Source organism: Aquila chrysaetos, chromosome 12 (genome assembly GCF_900496995.4).
Source record: "Aquila chrysaetos chrysaetos chromosome 12, bAquChr1.4, whole genome shotgun sequence".
In the NCBI taxonomy this organism is placed as follows: domain Eukaryota; kingdom Metazoa; phylum Chordata; class Aves; order Accipitriformes; family Accipitridae; genus Aquila; species Aquila chrysaetos.
The window spans coordinates 39,550,728-39,570,762 of NC_044015.1; the positions used below are offsets into that span (position 1 = coordinate 39,550,728).

The window sequence follows — 20,035 nt, forward strand, 5'->3', positions numbered from 1 at the left end:
CCCGCAGACGAAGCCCATCGCAGGAGGTGTAAGTTGTGGCTCAGCTCCGCTGAGGCTGAAGCAGAGACAGAAAGCACACAGGGCTTCAAACCAAATTCCAGCCGGGAAGAGGAAGCGACCTTCTGCCATGCGGATGAAAAACATTAACCTCTTCCTGAGAGTCTCAGGGTGGGCTCTGCACGTCGGCACATTGCTGTGGTTTATGATAGTAAATGGGGTAACTGCAAGCAAAGGTACAAATACCCTTTGCTGAAAGACAGGCACCAAATACGTGCATGTCAGGCAGGCAGGAGAAGGGATTTCAGAACAGCTTAGCCCTGTGCAACGTTTGCCACAGCACTTCTAGGGCCAGAGACCTTGAGCTGGTTGGGGCAGGATCGTGGCTCCTGTGTCAGGTACTCGCCATCGTAGGCCAGCCAGGCACTTCAACCTCTGCTGCTTAGATCTGTTAGTGTCTGTTAGAGGTGAGTTTTGTTCTTTAACCCTCGGGTTGCAAACAGGCTCTTGAGTGTGGCAAGGTGCTTTGGCCTGTGACAAACAAAGCATCCTTCACGTTTGCTACCCGGGTGGAAATTACTGTGTGATTAGCCCTTTCTACTTTGTGCTGAGTTTACACAGCGTTAGCAATACGTTGTTCCTACCTCATCCCTGCTCTGGAGATACATTTCATTTTCCTATAGGGCCAGTCCAAGGGTTGGAACAGAATTGTCCAGGATTTGGGGAGAGAGCGATAAACAGAGGGGGGGTGAGAGAAAGAAGAGAAGCGTTATCCACATACCAGCTTTTCTTCCGTATCTGTTTGGAATAAAACTGTTTCATAAATCTTGCAATGCCTAGGAAATTCACAGTGCCTCAGAAAGAAACTGTGCTTTAATTTAGTGCTTGCCTTTTTATGTTCCTGTTTGGAAAATAGTATGCTTAAACTGTAAGTTAGGCTTTGGGAGGTAGAGGGTGCAGAGGAATTGATCAGCAAAGGGTTTACAGAGCACAAATCTGTTTGGCAAGGAAGTTGCTGAAAACTGTGGAGTAGATGCTGCAGAGAGTACCTTTATGATTGATTTCCATTCAAGTCAGACTGACTGCAGTGTGGTCATTTTTCTAACCCATAACTGCTCACACTGCAGCAGTCTGCTATCTGCAGGGTGTCTGAATTATAGCAGTCCATGTCCGTGTTACCTTTTACACAAATTACTTACACCGGTTTCTTTTTCCATGCAAATTCATCAGTTTTACAGCCTCTTGTAGCTGCTGTCAGGAAACTGTTGCAGAAAGCACGAATTGATAAAACAAGTTAATTTTACTATGCTTAATTTTTCTTTCTCTCTGTTAACACACCCTCTTATATACCAGTGTGCAGGAAGCGTATGATAGTTAAGAAAAGATAACAAAGGATTTGAGTGTTCTTGTCATAAATTACTTCCCAACTTCATTCCTTTTAATGATCATTCCAGATTTTCTCAAGTTTTAATGGTGTTGTGTATTTTCCGTCCCATGCTTTTAAAAGTCCGTCGCTATCCAGGCTGTTCCCTTTCTGTCTCAATGACGTTCTTAAAAGATCCTTGCCAAGCAACAACTAATTGTCTTGTGGGGATGATGAGGCAGCTGCAAAGTTACATTATTCCTCTGTCAAATCTGACATTGTGAGCTCCTTAAGACTTGGGGTGAAATACTGGCCCCATTACAGTCAATGGCAGCACTCCCAGAAGCCTGTGTTTCAGCCCAGACATGTTAGCTGGGTGATAGGAGCTATCCTGTCTTCATTTCCTCACTCCTGCCCCGTCGGAGTGAAAGATTTTTTCATGTTTGAAAATGGGCCAGATTCTCAGACCAAAGATTAAACTTGGCTCAGCATCCTTGTGTGGCATTGAGACTGCTTCGTCTTTGTTGCTCTGAATCAGGGCTCTCAGACAATACGTTCCAGGCCAAGCTTGTGCATTTTATTGTGCAGTACGGCCTTTTTCAGATGTCTCTGAAATGTGAGAGAAAATCATGATCTGTAATTGTCAGCTCCCAAAGTTGTATTGTCCTGTAAATAGCACTGGAACAGCAGCAGTGGATATGGTACCATTGCCGTATAGTGGGTTTTTTTTGTGAAATGCATTATCTGTTGACTTTAACATTAAACTGCTCTGTTCCTTTTCTGTTCTGAGAAGAATACGGCACATGGAGTTCATAGGCTTGTGCCTGCAAATTTCAGGGTGTGTAGAAATTCATAATGTTTTAATGTAAAACGAAGGCTCTAGGACAGGGAAATTAAAGGTATTTATCTCCCTTACAATAAAACTTAGGTGCTGCATAAGGTAATGAGAGGTGAACAGTGGAAGCTAACTGCTGGATAGAAGTTTTGGAGAGTCATATGTCTCTAGCTCTGAGTTAGCTGGAGGAGAGGCCAGAGGAAAACTCAGATGTTCGCAGGCAGAAAAGAACTCAGGTTTCTCATCTGCTTCTGTGCTTTCTCCGAGGAGCATTTGTAACCTCTGTGCTTGTGGATGTACATCACGTATATACCAAAGGTCCTGAGGTGTGTATTTCCCTGCCTATACTGCTTATAGATTATGCCAAGCACACTACCGGGATGATGCAGCCTATTCGTAACTATGCCAATAGATGCAATGTTGTCCTAAAAGCAAAAGCAACAAGTTTCATTAAATGTTAGAATTATATTAATAGAAAAGCAGGGCTTAAAGGAAGTCTTGCTGTAATTATTTAATTTTTTTTTAAAAAAAGAATACCTTTGGAGGAATGTAAGAAAAAGTCTATGTCATGGAACATTGTATTCTTGATAAAATTTATATCTTCTTGATTGCAATGCCAGTTACTGTTAGCATTTCCTAATTTCCATGTCCCACCTGTTCTCATCATGAAACTAAACACACTCATGAGGAAGAAGAAAGTGATTTTGAAGTGCAATTCATGCTTTATTCACATGACTTACTGACTGCAATCTCTTTTGTTTCCCTAGCACCGATAGCTGCAGGAACAGGCCCTAATTTCTCCCTCTCAGATTTGGAAAGTTCTTCATACTACAGCATGAGCCCAGGAGCAATGAGGAGGTCTTTACCTAGCACATCCTCTACCAGGTAATTTAATCTCTGCCTAGTACCAGGTTACTTGGAAACCCAGGCCAGCATCATTACTCATCTGGAAAAGTAACCATTAAATTCTTTGACAAGCTGTTTGGGGGCCTCAAGGTGTGGAGCTGTTTCAGATTCACAGAGCTGAATGTTCAACTGGATTGCTGTTAAAGTTCTTTTTATATGTACAAGCTTCGAAGAAAAACTGCTGCATTGACTTGTATAACTTCTGGCTTGTATCTCAGTGTATCAGGAGAAGTTCCACTGGAATTGTTGGAGTTTCACTTGCGGCAGAGGAGAATTTGGAGCATATTGAGATGTGCCACTTTGTCCTAGCAGGAAAGTCTTAAGATAGACTTGTATGCATTCTGTACCATGAAAATTGTTATCTGTGAGACTAACATCGGTTTAGGACCTTGTCCTAGAATGCATTCTAGTTTTCATATAGCATTTAGATATTTGCGACTCATCCTTTGGAAAACTGAATTGTTAATGCAGATGACTACCCAGTCTGATTTTGATTTTGGCTTAGATGCCAACTATCAAACACGGATATTTTTTATTTTTTACCTTTCACTTTAACCATCCATGAGATTAGATTTATAAACAAGCCCAGTCACTCTAGTAGCCTTGAACACTATTAAGGAACCAGATTGATTTTTTTTCCCCCGCAGCCAAAATAGATCACTTATTTCAAAGACATGACAAGAAAGTCTAACTTCAGTCCTGGTTTCTTTTACATTTTTATCTCAGTCTGCCGTGCCACCAGCTTTGCAGTAAGCAAGTACACATGTAAAAAGTCTCTATAGTTTGAATATAGCTGTTGTTTTTATTTAAAAAATAAATCTTTAGAGAGGCTCTTAGCAATAACTTCTTACAGTTTGCAGTGATTGGAAGAACATTCTACATCTTGCACTTAGTGTGCACATTATGAAGCTCAGTGACTACAATTCCCATTACACATCAATTAAAAACTTTGTGCTCTTTCTTTTTTGCGTGTAAACTGCATATCCTACAGTGCTCATCATTAGCACCATTCTCAGGTAGAATTTGCTTGTGACTCCAGAAGCAAAAAAGTGAGGTTATTAATGTTACTTGAGAGCTCAGTTGTTGCTCTCCCATTCTTCTGCAAATAGCTACCACTGATAAGGAGCTAATTATAAACAGCATGGGTAGTTAATAACTTGGTAATATGTTTGTTTTCCTCTCATTAGGCTGTTCCCAGTCAGAAAAAAAAATATTCCTTAAATACACAGACTCAGCAGAATTATCAGGCGGTAATTATATTGTATGCACACAATTTCCCCTATTGACACATAACAATTCTCTAAATTAAGGAATGGCCAAACCTGCATTCCACGCATACCGCAAGACTTATTCTTCCTGTTTCTCACAAACTGATTTTGCATACCCGCCAGCTCCTACCTGTGCAGAGTTTCGGGTGGGGAGCTGCGGAGAGGCTGCAAGTTTTAAACCAATAGAAATTGCAGTGGAATATTTTATGTCTGTTAAATATGTTCCCCCTACACAGCAGAGCCTGTTCTTGAATGCCTTAAGTCTTAATAGAATACAGATTTGGTGAAAAAAGTGAGCTGACCCAGCCTTGGAAAAGTACTTAGAAGTGAAATTCTCAGTAATGTCCCCACGCAGTCTGTACAACTCATTATAGAAAACAGAGCCAAGCTGAGTGTCTTTGGCTTTGGGATCCTCTCCCTGCAGAACTACCAGAGTCTGAGTCAGTGGCCACCAGAGACCACTGAAAGGGCTCTTCTGTCTCCTGAGCCTTTGGTGAGGGAGGTGTGATATATTACAAGGGACTCCTTTAGTACTGGCACTGGACAGAGATACCTGTTGGGGGCTTTTTATCCTTGGTGGCACACAGTTGCAGAGTAAAATGCTTATACTTGTAGGATAACGTGAACATTTGAACAAAGAATGGATTCTTCCATCATTCACTTGTCTACGCTTCTTCTTATGGGACTGCAGTCTGGGTTAATTTAATGGCTACGGTTAAAAGATTGAAAATATAAGTTTGAACTGATAAACAATTTGTCTTCCAGAATAAGCTGTGGAAAAATCTGACAGTTAAAATAAGTCTTGTGTGTCATTACCATATTCATTCAAATTGCAAAAATCATGAAATACAAATTAAATTCTTGCCTTTTTATTGACCTCTGTGTGCTTTGAAAAATGTCCTACTTTTTGATCTATGAAAGCCTAAATGTTAAACTGCCTTCTAGTTAAACTAATATGTGTTTAGGGCTTCAGTCTGGACTCTGTGAGAGGTTGGTTTGTATCTCACTGGAGCTTAGTCATTGGCAACGAAGCAAATCAGAAACAAAAAGTGGATGCTGAGAGGTTGGGCGGGCAGGATGGCTGTGCGGGACTTCTTATACCTTCCCCTTCTCAGAGCCCCAAATCTGTTATAGTTTCCATAGCCAAGTTAGTCTCAAGCAGGGCTAGCAAGATATGTCCCAACAGAAGTGCCTTTGTTCCTTCCCATGCATATAGTATTTATTATGTGTTTTTACTTTCTCAGCTCTACAAAACGTCTCAAGTCTGTGGAGGATGAGATGGACAGTCCTGGTGAGGAGCCGTTTTATACAAGCCAAGGGCGCTCTCCAGGAAGTGGCAGCCAGTCAAGTGGATGGCATGAAGTGGAGCCAGGTAAGCCACGGCTTTCAGGAGCCCAAGAACGTGATCTCCAGTTGCTCTGCTTTGTTATCAGAATACACTGAATGCTGTATAGGAAGGTGATCAATTCTAAACATCTTGTAACTTCTTCTGAGAAAAGGTCAGTCTAATGAAAATATTGTAGAGGTTTTATTGCTCCTGCAGCTGTGAATGTTTCTGTAGTGTGTCACTTCTGTATTTTGGCCAAATATCTGAAGTATTTAAATAATGCAGCAAAAGATAGGCGGTCTTTTTCTGTCAAAACGTCCAGATTCAATTCTGGGAAAGCGGTGACAATCGCTTAGCAAAAAGCAGTACCTGTCTGGGCTGTGCCCTACAGTTGTACTGTTTAAATAAACATCCCTAAACTTATATAAGGTAGAAGGACTTTTCAAGCATTATACAACACTTGAGTTCACTTAGTAATGACTTTTAAGAGACTTACTTACAGAAGGAGTTGTTTCATTAATCTGTAATACTATGAAGTGTGATTGGAGGCTTCATATCAACATAGATATTACTGGGCGTTACACTTTGTAAGGTTTAGGAAGCAGCTTTTCTGCCTCTTCTCAGTGTGTGATCTTTCTTGTTGATCATCTTGTGGGTTATGTTATGTTACATACTTAACTGTCCATTGATCACTTATCCTGAGATCATCTGGGTGCTTAATTCTATTGGAAATATTTTTCTGGGTCAGTGCTACATGCATAGGTAAAGTTAATGCCTCAGTTTTGCTTACAGCTAAATAATCAAGACTTTATCGCCAATAAAAATAACAGAAGTCTTATTTGTTAGACAAAGGCAAGCAGTACTTTCATCTCCAGCCTCCCAGTGTCTGAGAAGGCCCTCTAAACAGCCCAAAGGATCTTTCGCAATACCTATTTTTTTTTCTTTCTTGTTTGTTTGGATTTAAAATAGTATGGTTTGGGTTTGTTTTGAAACAACACATGCTTGTCCAGGGCACTGTGTATAATGAACTATACAGCACAGAAAAGTAAATTCAACCTGAACAGCATTAAAATCAGTTCTGTGGGCACTTAGCCAGCCACCTATATCCTTCATCATGTAGGAAACATACCCATAGCTTTCTCTGGAGACCCTGTCAAACAGCTGTCCTTTACAGCATGCCCAGAAAGTCACCAAATTTGGGCTATTCCAGACTGGGAGGGGACTGATTCCTGCGCCTGGGAGCCCTTGGAGGATCCCCTGCCAGCTGCCCTCTCTCCTCTAATGAGGAGGAGCCAGCTTGTGGGCCCTTATTGACTGCAGATGTGGCACTTTGGCAGGAGGAGAGGGTGGACCTGCAGGCAGACAAGTGCCAGGCTCCCCGTGACTGCCTTGCCGCCGCCGTCCCCAGGGCTCTGGTGTTTTCAGCGAGGTGTCCTGCTCAGCAGACACTAGGGGCTGTTTCCTCCATCAGCTCCAGGCTCCAGATGATGTAAGGCAGAGCTTCACCTTGTACTAAACTAGTCTGCTCATGGAGCGGCAAAAACACGAACAAAAGCTCAGCGCCCATTGAAAGGGAGAGATCACAACCTCCTCTGCAGACGCAGATGGCTAAAAGCTGACTGGGTCACTGCTTCTACATCATTGTCAGACTGGGGGCTAACTCCCCCCAAAGTTTGGGGTACTCTTTGTTAATGACAAACGTTCTCCATTTGTGCAACAGCCAGAGGTTGGCTATTAATTTTGCTGTCACTCTTGGTGGTTTCCCCCACATGTGGTCGTTACCTCTGTCTCATCCAAGTCCTGACTAGATGGTGGCACTGAGCCGCTGAGCTGGACAAGAGAAAGACCTAAAGCTTTACACCTCCAAAGCACCTTCGCCACTCTTGGCACCACTGGGTGCCCATCATGAAGAAGCGCAACTGCCCATGTCAAATTTCCTGAGGTGCTCAGAAAGGCAAGAACAAGTCAGAGAATAGAAGGTTCTTCCTTCCTCATGACCTTCCTCGCTTACTACAGAAAAATCCCAGATTCTGCTTAGTCTTGCCTGCGAAAGGGCAGAAAATCACCTTGCAAAATCAGGGACTCAAGCCAGGTACCAACTAGATATAGCTCAGATCCACCAAGCTATCTATCACTGTCACAGCTATGAAGAAAAAGAGCTTTATCCTGCCTGCGTGGGATGCACTTTCAAACCATCTTTATGCTATATCTATGCAGCCCCACCCCAGTACTTCTGCCGTGGCTTTCCAGCAGCCTGTCCTCTGAATTCATTGCCTCAGCTTCTTGTAAAACAGGGTCACTGCAAGAGCACAGCTGGCAGAGAGATTACCTGAAGAGCCACAGCTCATCAGTGGTGAAGGACAAAACAGTACTGAAGTGTCCTTCCATGCCAGGGCAACAGTGGTATGTCACTGGCACAAGGTGCTCCCCCCCGAGGGACACATCCTGCTGCGGTCTGTGCACAGTGCCCTGCCTTACCTCAAAAATCACAGGTGGGTCTGATATTAACGCCTGGCCCTTTGTATTTGACGTGGGTGCTTTATCTCCAGAAGGGTAAGATGTTTTATGAGTCTTCGATGGGGCATCTGCCTAGAAAATATATTGGTCATCCGAAAGCTGTACAAATGATGTTAACATCCCGTATTACCCGGTGGCTCGCCGCAGTGTTCCTTTCTGAGAGGGGAGCTCTGGAACCTGGGCCTGTTTCAGATCCATCCTTTCCGATGTCTCTCCTGTCCAGAGAAAGGCCTGGCTGTTTATTTAGTCTACAGTCAAAATGATGGCACAGTTTTAACATACAATAATCTCTGAGCTTCAGTGTTTTGTTTTTTTCCCAGTGAAATTCGCAGTAGAAGTTTAAAGCCTAAAACCGTCTTTTTGTTTGACTTGGCATTTCTTCCATGTGGTTCATTTTATGCTGCGTGGGATAATGCAGGTATCAACGGTGCAGAATGATGCTGGTTCGGGAGGCAGGCTGAAGTTTTATCCTGTGCTGGCAGAGTAGCGTAAGCCAGGTTTCCAAACTCCATAATTAAACCCTGTCCTTTGGGTTACCAGCCAAACAACAGGAGGAGGAAATCAGACCAAGGAAAGGAAGCTTAGACTTGTCTGTGGGATGGCTGTTCTGGCTGGGAAGGAAAGTTCAGAGAGGAGCCAGCAGCCAACCTCCCAGCCCAGTAGGATCCACACCAAAGATAATAATATATCCTTTGGTTTTATTGCCTTTGAGTAGATTGCTTCCTTGCAGGAGATTTAGATTTATGCAGAGATAGCTTCTTGGCCTATATGCCTTGACAGGTTTATGGGAGTGAGAGGATGAATATTCTGTCTGTGTGTGTTGCATTTGCTTAATTCTGAGGTGTGCACATGAGAAAAAGTGGGGACTCTTAACACAGGAGCAGGTGTGAAGCACCCGTATGCTTATGCACATGTAGAGACAGAGGGAAGTGCTCGTGGCACAGAGACTAATGAGAGGGCTGTAGCAAAAGGTGTTGCCTGGGACAGCGCAGGGAAATTAGGTCTGCATCAGAGGGAGATTGGAGAAATGTCGCACTTGAAAGAGAGCACAACGTAGAAGGGAAAGGGAAAATGAGAGACAATTTTAGACCGTACAGAAGGGAAAAAGTATATAGGGGAAAGAAAAAAAAGAACAAATGCCAGGAAAACAAAGATTTGACTTCCTAGAAAGGAAATATGAAATGGAATATGTGAACTCCTCTTAGAGAAAGAGAGCACTCCAGGCAGAGGGTTATTTACCGCCAGCCGTGACTAGTCGCTCTACATCTGTCTCCATTTTTTTCTCTTGAACAAATTCCCTTTTTGGATACTTTCTTCCTGCTTTGCTTCCCTGTGATTGCCCCTGTAAGTGGTCTTTGGAGGGCAGGCTGTATACTCAGAACATATGTGCAAACTGGCAGGAGAACAGAAGAGGACAAAACCACTCTGTGTGCTATTTAGATTAGGCAGTGCATGCTTCCCCTGTGCCTACTCTTGGGGTCTCTGCTGTGTGCAGAATACAGGCTGCACCTATTGTCCATCCACAGTCCTTCTTCTGCGCTTTTACGTCACAGGGCCCTGGGGCTTGGAGCACCCCGACATCTGTCTCACGTGGAGACTTTGCTGGGTGTAGAGCCTACATGCTTCACCCACCAGTAACATGACCTTTCCATTCGTGGCATTTCAGACCCATAGTAATGAGCAGAGGACTCAGCCTTGTGTTTTTTACATCTAGATACTTACTGCAAGCAAGGATGGAGCACTCTCCTTATACGTCAGACGTGACAGCCAAAGCAAAAACCAACATTAATTCCATGTTCCTTGTACCGTACTCCTTGAGTCTCGCATCCATTTACCTGCACTCGAAAGCTCCTGGGGAGCTCTCAGGCCTAAAAAGGCTGGAGTCTGCCAGAAAAGATGAATTTCCTTTCACAACAGGAAGGCTTAGGAAGTAAAACAAAGCAGACATGTAGTAAATTACTTCTGCTTTTCAAATACCTTTTGCAGTATCCTCCTTACCATTACTTTATCTCAGCACTTTCAGTACATAACTCTTGTTAACTGAGAAGAAGGGCAAGAGAGGATAAAGATGATGATAGTAAGAAAATAAGGCAACATCACACTGGCTTTGAACTCATGTACAAAGCTGGCCCGTGTTCAGTTCTGTGGCAGCTCTGCTTGTAATGGGGGTAAGCCATAATTACAGGTATAAGTTCTTTAATTCCATAATAAGAGAAGATTGAGTTAATGTATATCAGTATTCCACTTATGCATTTTTTTAATGCATTCTCTTGGTTCAGTCCAGGAGTAATGTTCACATTGTGCTCTGTCAGTCATTTTGTAGTATAGCATATGGATGGTATTTGCCAATTTTACTTCTGTTGTGTTTCTACAGCGTGGCATGGAAAAAATGTTTAAGATGCAAATTCAAAGCATCCTATTAGTTTCTTTACTTAGATCTTCCTGGTGCTTGTATTTCCACAAGTTAGTTTGGTCCCCAGAGGACAGTAATCCCAGGAAAGGTACATATTTGTACTCCTTGCACTTCTTGAGATATCTGAAGGGACAATTAGTTCTGCTTCAGTTGTGGTCTTGACCAACTTACAGCACTGCAACCATTTGCAAAATAGGTAGAGCTCTGTGGTCCTTCTTCCACTGAAAGACTGATGGGGCTTTTCATACCGTGGTCATCCACTTTCCCTTGCCCCAGCTCCAGCCTGGCTGTTCTGCTGCAGGTCAAGCTGTGCTAGGCTCTTCTGTGTCTTCACCTTGAAAACCCCAGGAACCAAATGAGACTTTCAGTGCAAAAAACCTTAAGGAATTAGTAATAACACTTTCACTGCATGACTGAAAGACATATTTACAGTTCCAGGAGCTCATGAAGTTGATAATATTATATGAACCTGCAGTAAGCTAGAGAGCTCCCTGTTAGACTGCTGGACACGTCTTTGGTAGTAAAGATGCTATTAAAGTCAGCCTCATGATTGCTCACTACACCACTCGGGCTAGTGCTGCTTGTTCTCATGTCACCATCTATGGGACTGTCTGAAAATGATTTCTGAGCAATTTCTATGCAGCTGAGGAGCTGCAACTCCTATTTGGAGTATTTCCCTTGCAATGACAGTGACCCCTAACTTAATAGTACCGTCTCTCCCCATTGCTGGTTATGGAACAACCACATGCAGGCAACTGGTCCAAACTCTTGTTTCAATAATGCTTTTCTTAAATCTGGCATGGGCTTTCTTCTTGGCAGATTCTCAGCATGCAAGAAAACTTCTTCTCCATATTTACTGAGAAACTTTTATTTATGCCTTGCACATCAGAAATACTCATTCAGGCATAGATCAGATGACCACAAGAGTTTGTTTTCAAAGTCTGTTTGGAATTATATCTTGGAAATGCCAGAGAAAGTGGTATAAGGGAGATCCTAGATTGTGTTCTTTATGCATTCTTTATGCCCTAAACACAGTTGTTGCCTGGCACTACCCAGAAGATAAAAATATGTATAGTATGTCCCAGCATCAGTGATGCAGAGTGCATCTGATCTGTCCTCAGGCAAAAGGTCTATGGGCTTATCAAAAGACTTGACGCCACACACTAACTCAGAGCTCAGAGAAATTTCCAATGGTTGTGCTACATTACTGCCAATGACTGTAGAAAATATGATGAAAAACATGAGAACCATGTATTATACAAAATAAGGAATAGAAAAATAATCCCTTTTTACTGGGAAGACATTCAACTTCAGACCTAGAGTATTCAATATCAAATCATTCTCTGGCACTACTTTTCAGTGAGTTGCTGTAGTGGGCAGTTTTCACTGGATCATAACTGGACACAGGAATTTCATGGTCTTCATTAATTTCCTTAAGGTGAACTGTTTGGATACTCATAGACTCATTTAAGAAAGACAAAACCAAGGAAACTTCCCTTTTCCTTAGACCAGAGGAGATCTACATCCAGGATCCCTGCCAATTATATTTACTCAGTATTTCCCAGATGTGACATTGTCTTGCCCTCCAATTCTCAGTGTGTAAAGAAAAGTCAGACAGCACACTCACATAGCCATTAAGATCGTACCTGCCTTGTGCAGCAGCTTCATTACATACCTTGACACAGCTATCAGCAGGCACCAGTGCCATTTTTTCCTCCATTGAACTTAATATCTTAAGACAGTGGGAACATTTCACAACCAGACAAACCTCCAGCCCACGGCATAGTTTGGCTCTTCGAATGGGAGGTCAGAAACAGATCACATTTCTCTGGTGGCCGGAACATTTTGGTTTACAGCAGAGAGAATTTCATAAGGCTAATTTGTGTTGTTAAGCTGAAGAGATGCCATGAGCAGTATGGCAGACAGAACTTGTTGCCTCCCAGGTTCATGCAAATTTCCACTGTTCATTTTCTCTGAAGAACTTTTTCTGAGCTTTGTTAGACTGTATACTGTGACTAAGACTCCTGCTCCCATTCACCCCATTTCCCCATTCCCATTCAGACCCATGCTTCTTCTCATCTCCAAGGCTTTATACAGTTTCCCACATTTCTCCCCACTTACAGAGTCTTCCAACATCCTTGTTCTGCCACAGCCAAGAAGCAGAGCGTGCTTGGGCCTGTGCTACCTCGCATGCTTCCATTACTGGTACATGGAATTAAACATGGCCCCATGTGCATGCTGCCACCTAAGAAGTTGGTTTCAGGTGAACAGGTAGATGCCCGAAGCCAAGTGTACAATGGAGCATACTTCAAGGAACTCCAGCTACTGTAGAATACAGAGCTTTTCTTAAGTGTCTTTTTGTTTTCATAGAGTCCGTGTGTTCCCTTATCCCTGCTCTCTGCATTACAGTATCCCATCAAAACACAAGCTGCCCAGTGGTTTTCAAGAACATAAGATTTTTCTTTTCTTCTAAGAGCAATAACACTTATCAACTTTTACTGAAATACCATATCAGCTCCTTGTCACTGGCAGTCTACAGTTCCTGCCGCTAAAAGTTTAATGCATTTACAGGAGCACTTAGGCATCAAGACTTTGATATCACAATCTGTTAGTCACAGGTGCTACATGATAGGTTTGTGTTAGCACATTATAGATCTTTTATCAGATACTGCACAAAATGTGTGTGTTTCTCTGCCAGGCAATCAGAATCAGACTGCTGCATAGTTGATGAGTTACTCACCAATATAAGTTTTTGTTTATTTTAAACAGAACTTTTCCAGAACTACACCTTAATGGATAACTTAAACTCTAATTGGTCAAGGCCAGCAGAGATCAAGAATTTAATGTGAGCCGGGAAAAATGCAGCAGGTCAATAATGGTGCTTTGAGCATTGTCAGTCTTTTGCAATAGCATTCATCAAGTCAAATGATTAACACTACTCATTTGCAGTAACAGACAGTCATTTTGACAGCAAATTACCACTGGATCAATAGCTCAGCTTTTCTTTGGCAATTCACATAGTAGCATGAGACCTGTGACAACATGCTATGCTGCTGGCGTTACTGTCTCAAAATCATGGAAGGAAGTTAGAGGTGGGGAAAGAACTACTGATTGAAAAGTCAGTTCAGACTGAAAAGTCCTACATGTTTTCACATCCCTCAAAGGCTCCTTTTTTTTCCACACACTGGACAACACAAGAAACTTGGCCCTGAGATTCAGCCTAAACTGTACTTTCCATTTTTAATAAAATTAATAATCCCATGCAAGTGTTAGAGCACATGCCTCAGCTTTGCTGTAATCCCCTGAGGAAAACATCCCTCCAGTATGGTCCCGGAGAAGTCGGTCAGTCAATGTTGTGGCTCTGCTTCTTGCATCTAATTCCAGATGTCAGGAAATGCATCATTTAAAAATGGGTATGGAGATGTAGGAGTTCTGAGTTAAAAAATGCAGAAAGTGTTTCACTTCAGATATCAAATTAAAGCTGTGTTTTCGGCTGGCCTGGTGCTAGCATCTCCCATACATACTATTTTCACTGACTTTAATGACCAAATTAAAAGCAGATCTTCTGTGTGCTGTGACAACCGTAAGATCACCTGAGCTATTTCAGGCTCCACACACAATTAGCATCATCTGAATAATTTTTCAGAGTGATAGGAAAGATTTAGTGCATGGAAAACTATTCCCTGACAAAGCCTGGCACAATGCTTCCTGATGACAATGGGATTCCTGTGATGGGCGTGCTGTATTGGTAGTCCGTGGACCTAACGTTCTTCAGATGTCCTTGCTGGCTGAGCTGTATTCTGCACTCATTCTGTTTAACATATACACGTAAAGCAAAGACAGTGATATGGTTTGTGCTTCACTTTTGACACCAGGTGAAAACTGTAAGCTTCCTTGGTATTGGGACAAAAGCACACACTTTCTACATCTTTTCAGAGGTGAGCTCTGAAGGACAGAAGCACCCTCTCTTTGAACATGGCTGTGCATTTCTTGCTGATTTGGAGTCTGTCAAACATGCAGTTATCCTTGAAGATCATCTGATAGTGTGGCATGGGACTGTTTAATTGCAAAATGAGATTAAACACATTGAAAGTATTGTACCTGTCTTCCAAAAGTTGAACTAGTTTTCTTGTTTGCTTCTGGGACCAATTCAGGATGTTGACTTGGATCTATAAACTCTTCTATAGATTAGATCTTGGTTAGGAAATGGACTGCATTCCTTTCATGTGCTGTCTTAGCAGTTGAGATCAGCAGACTTGCTTTTTCTAATGTGTTTGGGAAGCAGAAGCAATATTTTATCTCCTGTGGTATGCTGCTGGTACAGAAATGTTCAGGCTTATTAATTCTTCAGGACACAGGAAAAGTCTTCATCACCTGTGTAGGCAGTCATGGGAAGGGACCCACTGCAAAGACTGCATTGAACTCTTGGTTTTTTGGAGGCAGCTGGAAAATATTAGTAGTCTTCAGAGCCAATATACAGTACATATTGAGAGCCAGTAAACGATGCATATTATTGCAAATTCCTGTGCACTTCTGCATTTTATAAAACAGATAACTAAAATACTCACCTAGCCAGATCAGTTCCCCAAGGGATGCACATTTCCAAGCAGAGGACAAACCAAAAACACAGAGCAGAACACAAATTAGCAAAATGGAATGACAACGTGGTTGAAACAAATGGTTTTAGGATCACTGAGTAAGGACCATGACCTCCTTTTGCATCAGTCAAGGCAACTGTGAAACTTTGTGAAAGAAGCTCACCGCAAAACAGATGCTGGCCTATCTTAGGTAAATAAATTACCAAAAAATAATAATAAAAAACTCCCCTACACATTTTACAAAGCACAGCTGTGTAAATATTGCATGAGACAGGGGAGAGGGGGAGAGATGTAACATACACCCTTTTTTTATGCAGAAGTTCTGCTCTCGGCACTGTTTATTAACATTCCCAGTACAACCATCACTCCACTGCGTAGCACACAGTGCGGCTACTGTACTCCGTGCACGCATTTTGATCTTTGCGTTAGAGGAGAAAACAGGCTTTATTTTAAAGGAAACATTTTCACCCAAAGTTAAAATGTGCAATGAGAGGTGTTAGGGGACAGAGAGAAGATGGTACAGGACCGGGAACAGGAAGCAGACCATATTACATCACTTTTGTTTGTTTCCTTTCCCACACTGTGTCTGCCACGCTGACTCTAGATGTTCCCCTGGTTCTGCACAAAGTGAGGAGGAATCCTGAGATCTTAATTTCATTGAGCTGGATACCTCATTTTCCTGTTTCTCAGCTGCCAGGTACGGCACATTCCAGCCTACAAAAACTGTGGATCTGCCCACAGAGAAGAAAAAATGGCTCTTCTCAGCTAGGCTGAAGGCTCACCTAGCCCAGTATGCTGTCTCTGACAAGAGCTGGTGTGGACACTTAAGAATACAACAGCAGGACAGTGATCCAGGGATGCTTTTCAGAGTACAGCCTCATGGATTTTGGCAGCAAACAGCTTGGTTTCATGAGCCAGAGGCTCTGCTTGCATCTTTGTGTTTGACAGCCTTCATTCTTTCAGAGATGTGCTCGGATGTTTTTAACCCTTTCTTTATTTTGGCCCCCACAACATCCCATGGCAGCGAGTTCCAGTTTTACTCAGTGCTGTGTAAGGAAGAACCACTCCTTTTGTCCGTTGCCTGATCATTTTGCTTGATGCTCCATAGTGGTTTTTTTTACTGCCAGAAGTAGTGAATAAATCATTCCCTGGTTCCTTTCTTTCAAGTTAAGTGCTGCCCCAACACTTTGACCGCAGCAGTCAGTGAGCATAGGAAAGCAGAGAAATCTGTCTAGCAGCCTGTTAGCTCAGGTAACAATTTGGCTGAGTGGCTGCAGAGCCATCCTATACCTCCAGGAATGTATGTGTGCTGTGATAGCAGCTGTGTTGTTCACCCAAAGTGGGTAGTCTGTAACCTTGACCCATAATCCATATGGCACGAATGCAGTGCTACCCCATACAGCCGAGCCCCACTGGAGTGACTGTAATAAGGACACTGCAGCCTAAATAAGGGATGTTGTTTAAGTACTATTAATTTTCTTTCATTTTCCAGCTCCACAAAGACTTAAAGTTCAGCAGTATCTTCATCTAGTGTGGATACTGGCTACAGTTCTAGTCTGAGTTCACTGGTATCTTGCTCAGGGGAGAGCAGGTAATCCATAGCATCCTCCAGCTCTGCTTGCCCACACCGCTCTTGCACAGCCCGCAGTCCTAGTGAGATCATCCTTTTTGCTATTCCCTTACATCAATGGTTGCTGCTATTTTTAGTGTGATATACACCAAAAAGCATAACATAAGAGATCCTGTTGCTAAAATTAGCTGGAAAATTATAGGCTGTTTTACTGTTTTGTGCATAGTCTTCATTTGCCTCGCTGGGATTTGCGTGCGGATCTTCAAACTCCCAAAAGCCAGCAAAGTGAGATGGTACCTGCAATCCTCATGTCCAAGAGCAGTAATCTTGAAGAGAACGGGACTATTTTATATCAGTAAGGGCTGGAGGCAAAGTCTTAGGTTCCACCTATAGGCGAGAAATACTTTTTTTTTTTTAAAGTAAGGATTTATACTCAATGAGATTTGAAAAATATAAATGTATGGATTATCTTCCTTTGTACTCAGTGTAACATCCCGTTTTATTACAGCAGCCCACGTTTGTCTCCAGGAGTATTATCTGTGATGCAGCAGGCTAATGCACTACCTTTCTCTGAACAGGAGAAAGCACTTTGGAAGTAGTCCAGATTTAACCCTGTCTTAGGGCTTGCCTTTACTGTTAACCAAAATAACAGCAAATGAAAGTAAAGCATCATCCTGACTCTTCCTCTGAACTTGGCCAATCCTAGGTGTGAGGTGCATCTTTGAAGCAAAGGGTAATGGTCATTCGCACTTGTTTCATGACTCCTCTGCCTCGCTCTGCCCTTTCAGTCCTTACAACCTACATCTCCCATTCCTTGAGTGAAAACTGCTTGGCCACACCTAATCTAAACGTGATATGCAAGGAGCTACTTTTGACTGTCAAAGTAAAGGTTCAACATCTGACATTAAATTGATTCCTGAAAAGAGTCCTGTCATCCAGGTGGAATTGCAAATTCTGGCCATTTGGAGATTTTAAAAATTAAAAGATCCCCAAACCAGCTGTATTTCTTATGCAAATCCCTAGCCAAATGGGAACTTGTAAGTGTTAAATAAATTGTTTGCCCTCTGTTAAAAAATGATCATCTAGAAACCCAATAATTTGGGGTGGACAGGTTTTAAGAGGGCAAAACAGTCTTACAAACAACATTTCTCCCGTGTCCTGTGAACTGTTGTGCTATTGTGATTTTACAGTGCTATTTCTCTTGCTTTTGCCAAGAAAGATTGGACCAGATGATCCTTGGGGTCCCTTCCAACCTGGTATTCTATGATTCTCTACTTTTGCAGGATTTTTCTCTTTAATGCTATGTGGAAAACCCTGAACAAAAACTGGCACTTAATGTAGAGTAAACAGTGGCAGTGACTGAATAGAAACCTGATGTCAAATATACAACCACCCGGGGAAAGTGAAAATCCATTGCTTTCTCATCTCTTCCAGTTGTTGCCTTCTTAAGTGTATTATTCATAAAATTAGCGATTTAAAAATGCATAGAAACATTATTTTTTATATTCATAGCATCACTTTAAAAAAAAAATGGTTAAAAATCGATTTGCTGGCCTCTTGGGGAAATGCTGTAATGTTTTTGGCTGTCTCCTACTTTCTGCTGCCAGCTAAAAGTACCATCTGGCTTGTTTAGGGCCCTTTTCCATATCAGGTGCTTCCAAAATTCTCCCCAACCAGAGGATTGTTTCATTGGGTTGCTTTGCCTGCTGAGGCATGTGTCCTGGGCTGGGAATCCTACTGCTTCTGTTCCCTGCCATCTTGCTGACGGTGGTGTGTGTATGTTTGGGCACAGATCTTGCTGCCTCTCTCCCGAGGACATTTGCATCATTGTCAGCTGCACATATTAAATTGATATGCAGGGCTCAGAAACACGTATCCCGTCTTTTGTCCCTTTGTTTGTGCAATTGTTGTGGTTTTAATTCTTCTTTGACACCTGGAATATCACAAAGCTGCTGATAATCTGTTGGCTACTAAGGGAAATGACATTGATAGAAGGATAATGTGTGTCAGACTTATATCTAGATAATTGCAGACACACCCCGAACCCTCGCAGCTCAGGGAATGAATATCCTAAATCCATTATTAATTTGGAGAGTCATATGTGGCAGTTGGCTGCAGTGTCATTCTCTCGCTGCAAGAATCACTTGCACGGGATTTTAAAAGACAGTTTTGGTTTCTGCATTGCTGTGTCAAGTTATGCCTAATACGAGTCAATTTGGGTATCTTCTTGCTGCCATTTCATGGCAGTGTGAGGAGCTGTAACAAAATGGGGTTGATGTCCTAACTCCTCACTGAAGGAAGCTTCCCCTGTGCCTTCTCCGGCAGAGGCATAAGATACCAAGAAGATGAGAACTAATGCACTATACATGGTACCAGTTGACAGGGACACCTCCTCAGGATTCTTTGTTTTTCAAATTTGCTATTTTACTTAGAAATAGAAATCCACCCCTCAAAGGTTTTATGAGTAAATTTGAAGTATTGTAGTTGCTAAGTATAGACTTTTGATGTGATCGTATGAAAAGATGGAGCATGTTTTGAAATAGATACTGCCGTAAGCTGTCTTGTTCTATTTCTAAAATGATCTGTGCCATACACTGCTGACTTTTCCTGTCCATCCATTAAAAAATGAATTATGAAGAGTGCTGAGACAAACAGATAGTAGTTTAACCTTGTTAGTAAATATCAGGTAGCTGATATATACTGCTAGAATGTTACATCACAGCCTTTCTCTTCAATATAGGTTTATGAAATTATCTTATTACTATATAAACTGCCTTTGCTGTGTACATTCTTCCAGAGGTTTATTGTTCTTTGTATGTTGGCACAGTAGCATGACTCTGAAGAGTCAGTTCACGATGTGGTGAATTTTAAAGACTTGGGAGATGGCCATATCTATTTTTCAGCAAAGGAATGAAAGCTTTTTTTTTTTTCCTATGGTATTAAAAGTTTCAAAAGATGTGCTGAAATGCTGAAATGAAAAGGAAATAATAACTAAAGACTGGATGGGAAGTAGTGCTTCAGAGTAATGACTTTGTTTGTTTGCTTGTTTCCCCGAAAATCTTAATATTTTAAGTACAAGTTAATATTTTAAATCAACTAAACCTGTTTTGTGAACTAGTAAGATACTTGAACTATATCACACATTATTCATTTATTTTTGTGTGAGTGCAATAAAAATTTTACAAGCTGTAATCTTGTTCTTTTAATAGAGAGAAAACTATGCAGAATATGTTGCTTAGAG

The 20,035-nt window shown here is 42.0% G+C and overlaps 1 protein-coding gene across 12 annotated transcripts in view; it reads left to right on the forward strand.

Annotated features, from left to right (window-relative positions):
- Positions 1 to 20,035, forward strand: part of NFIA (nuclear factor I A) — a 360,965-nt gene that overhangs the window by 274,550 nt on the left and 66,380 nt on the right. For all 12 annotated transcript variants that reach the window (XM_030034253.2, XM_030034252.2, XM_030034251.2 and 9 more), the window contains exons 5-6: positions 2,963 to 3,080; positions 5,614 to 5,741. In XM_030034253.2, the coding sequence (XP_029890113.1) occupies positions 2,963 to 3,080; positions 5,614 to 5,741 (246 nt within the window). The remainder of the gene's footprint in view (positions 1 to 2,962; positions 3,081 to 5,613; positions 5,742 to 20,035) is intronic.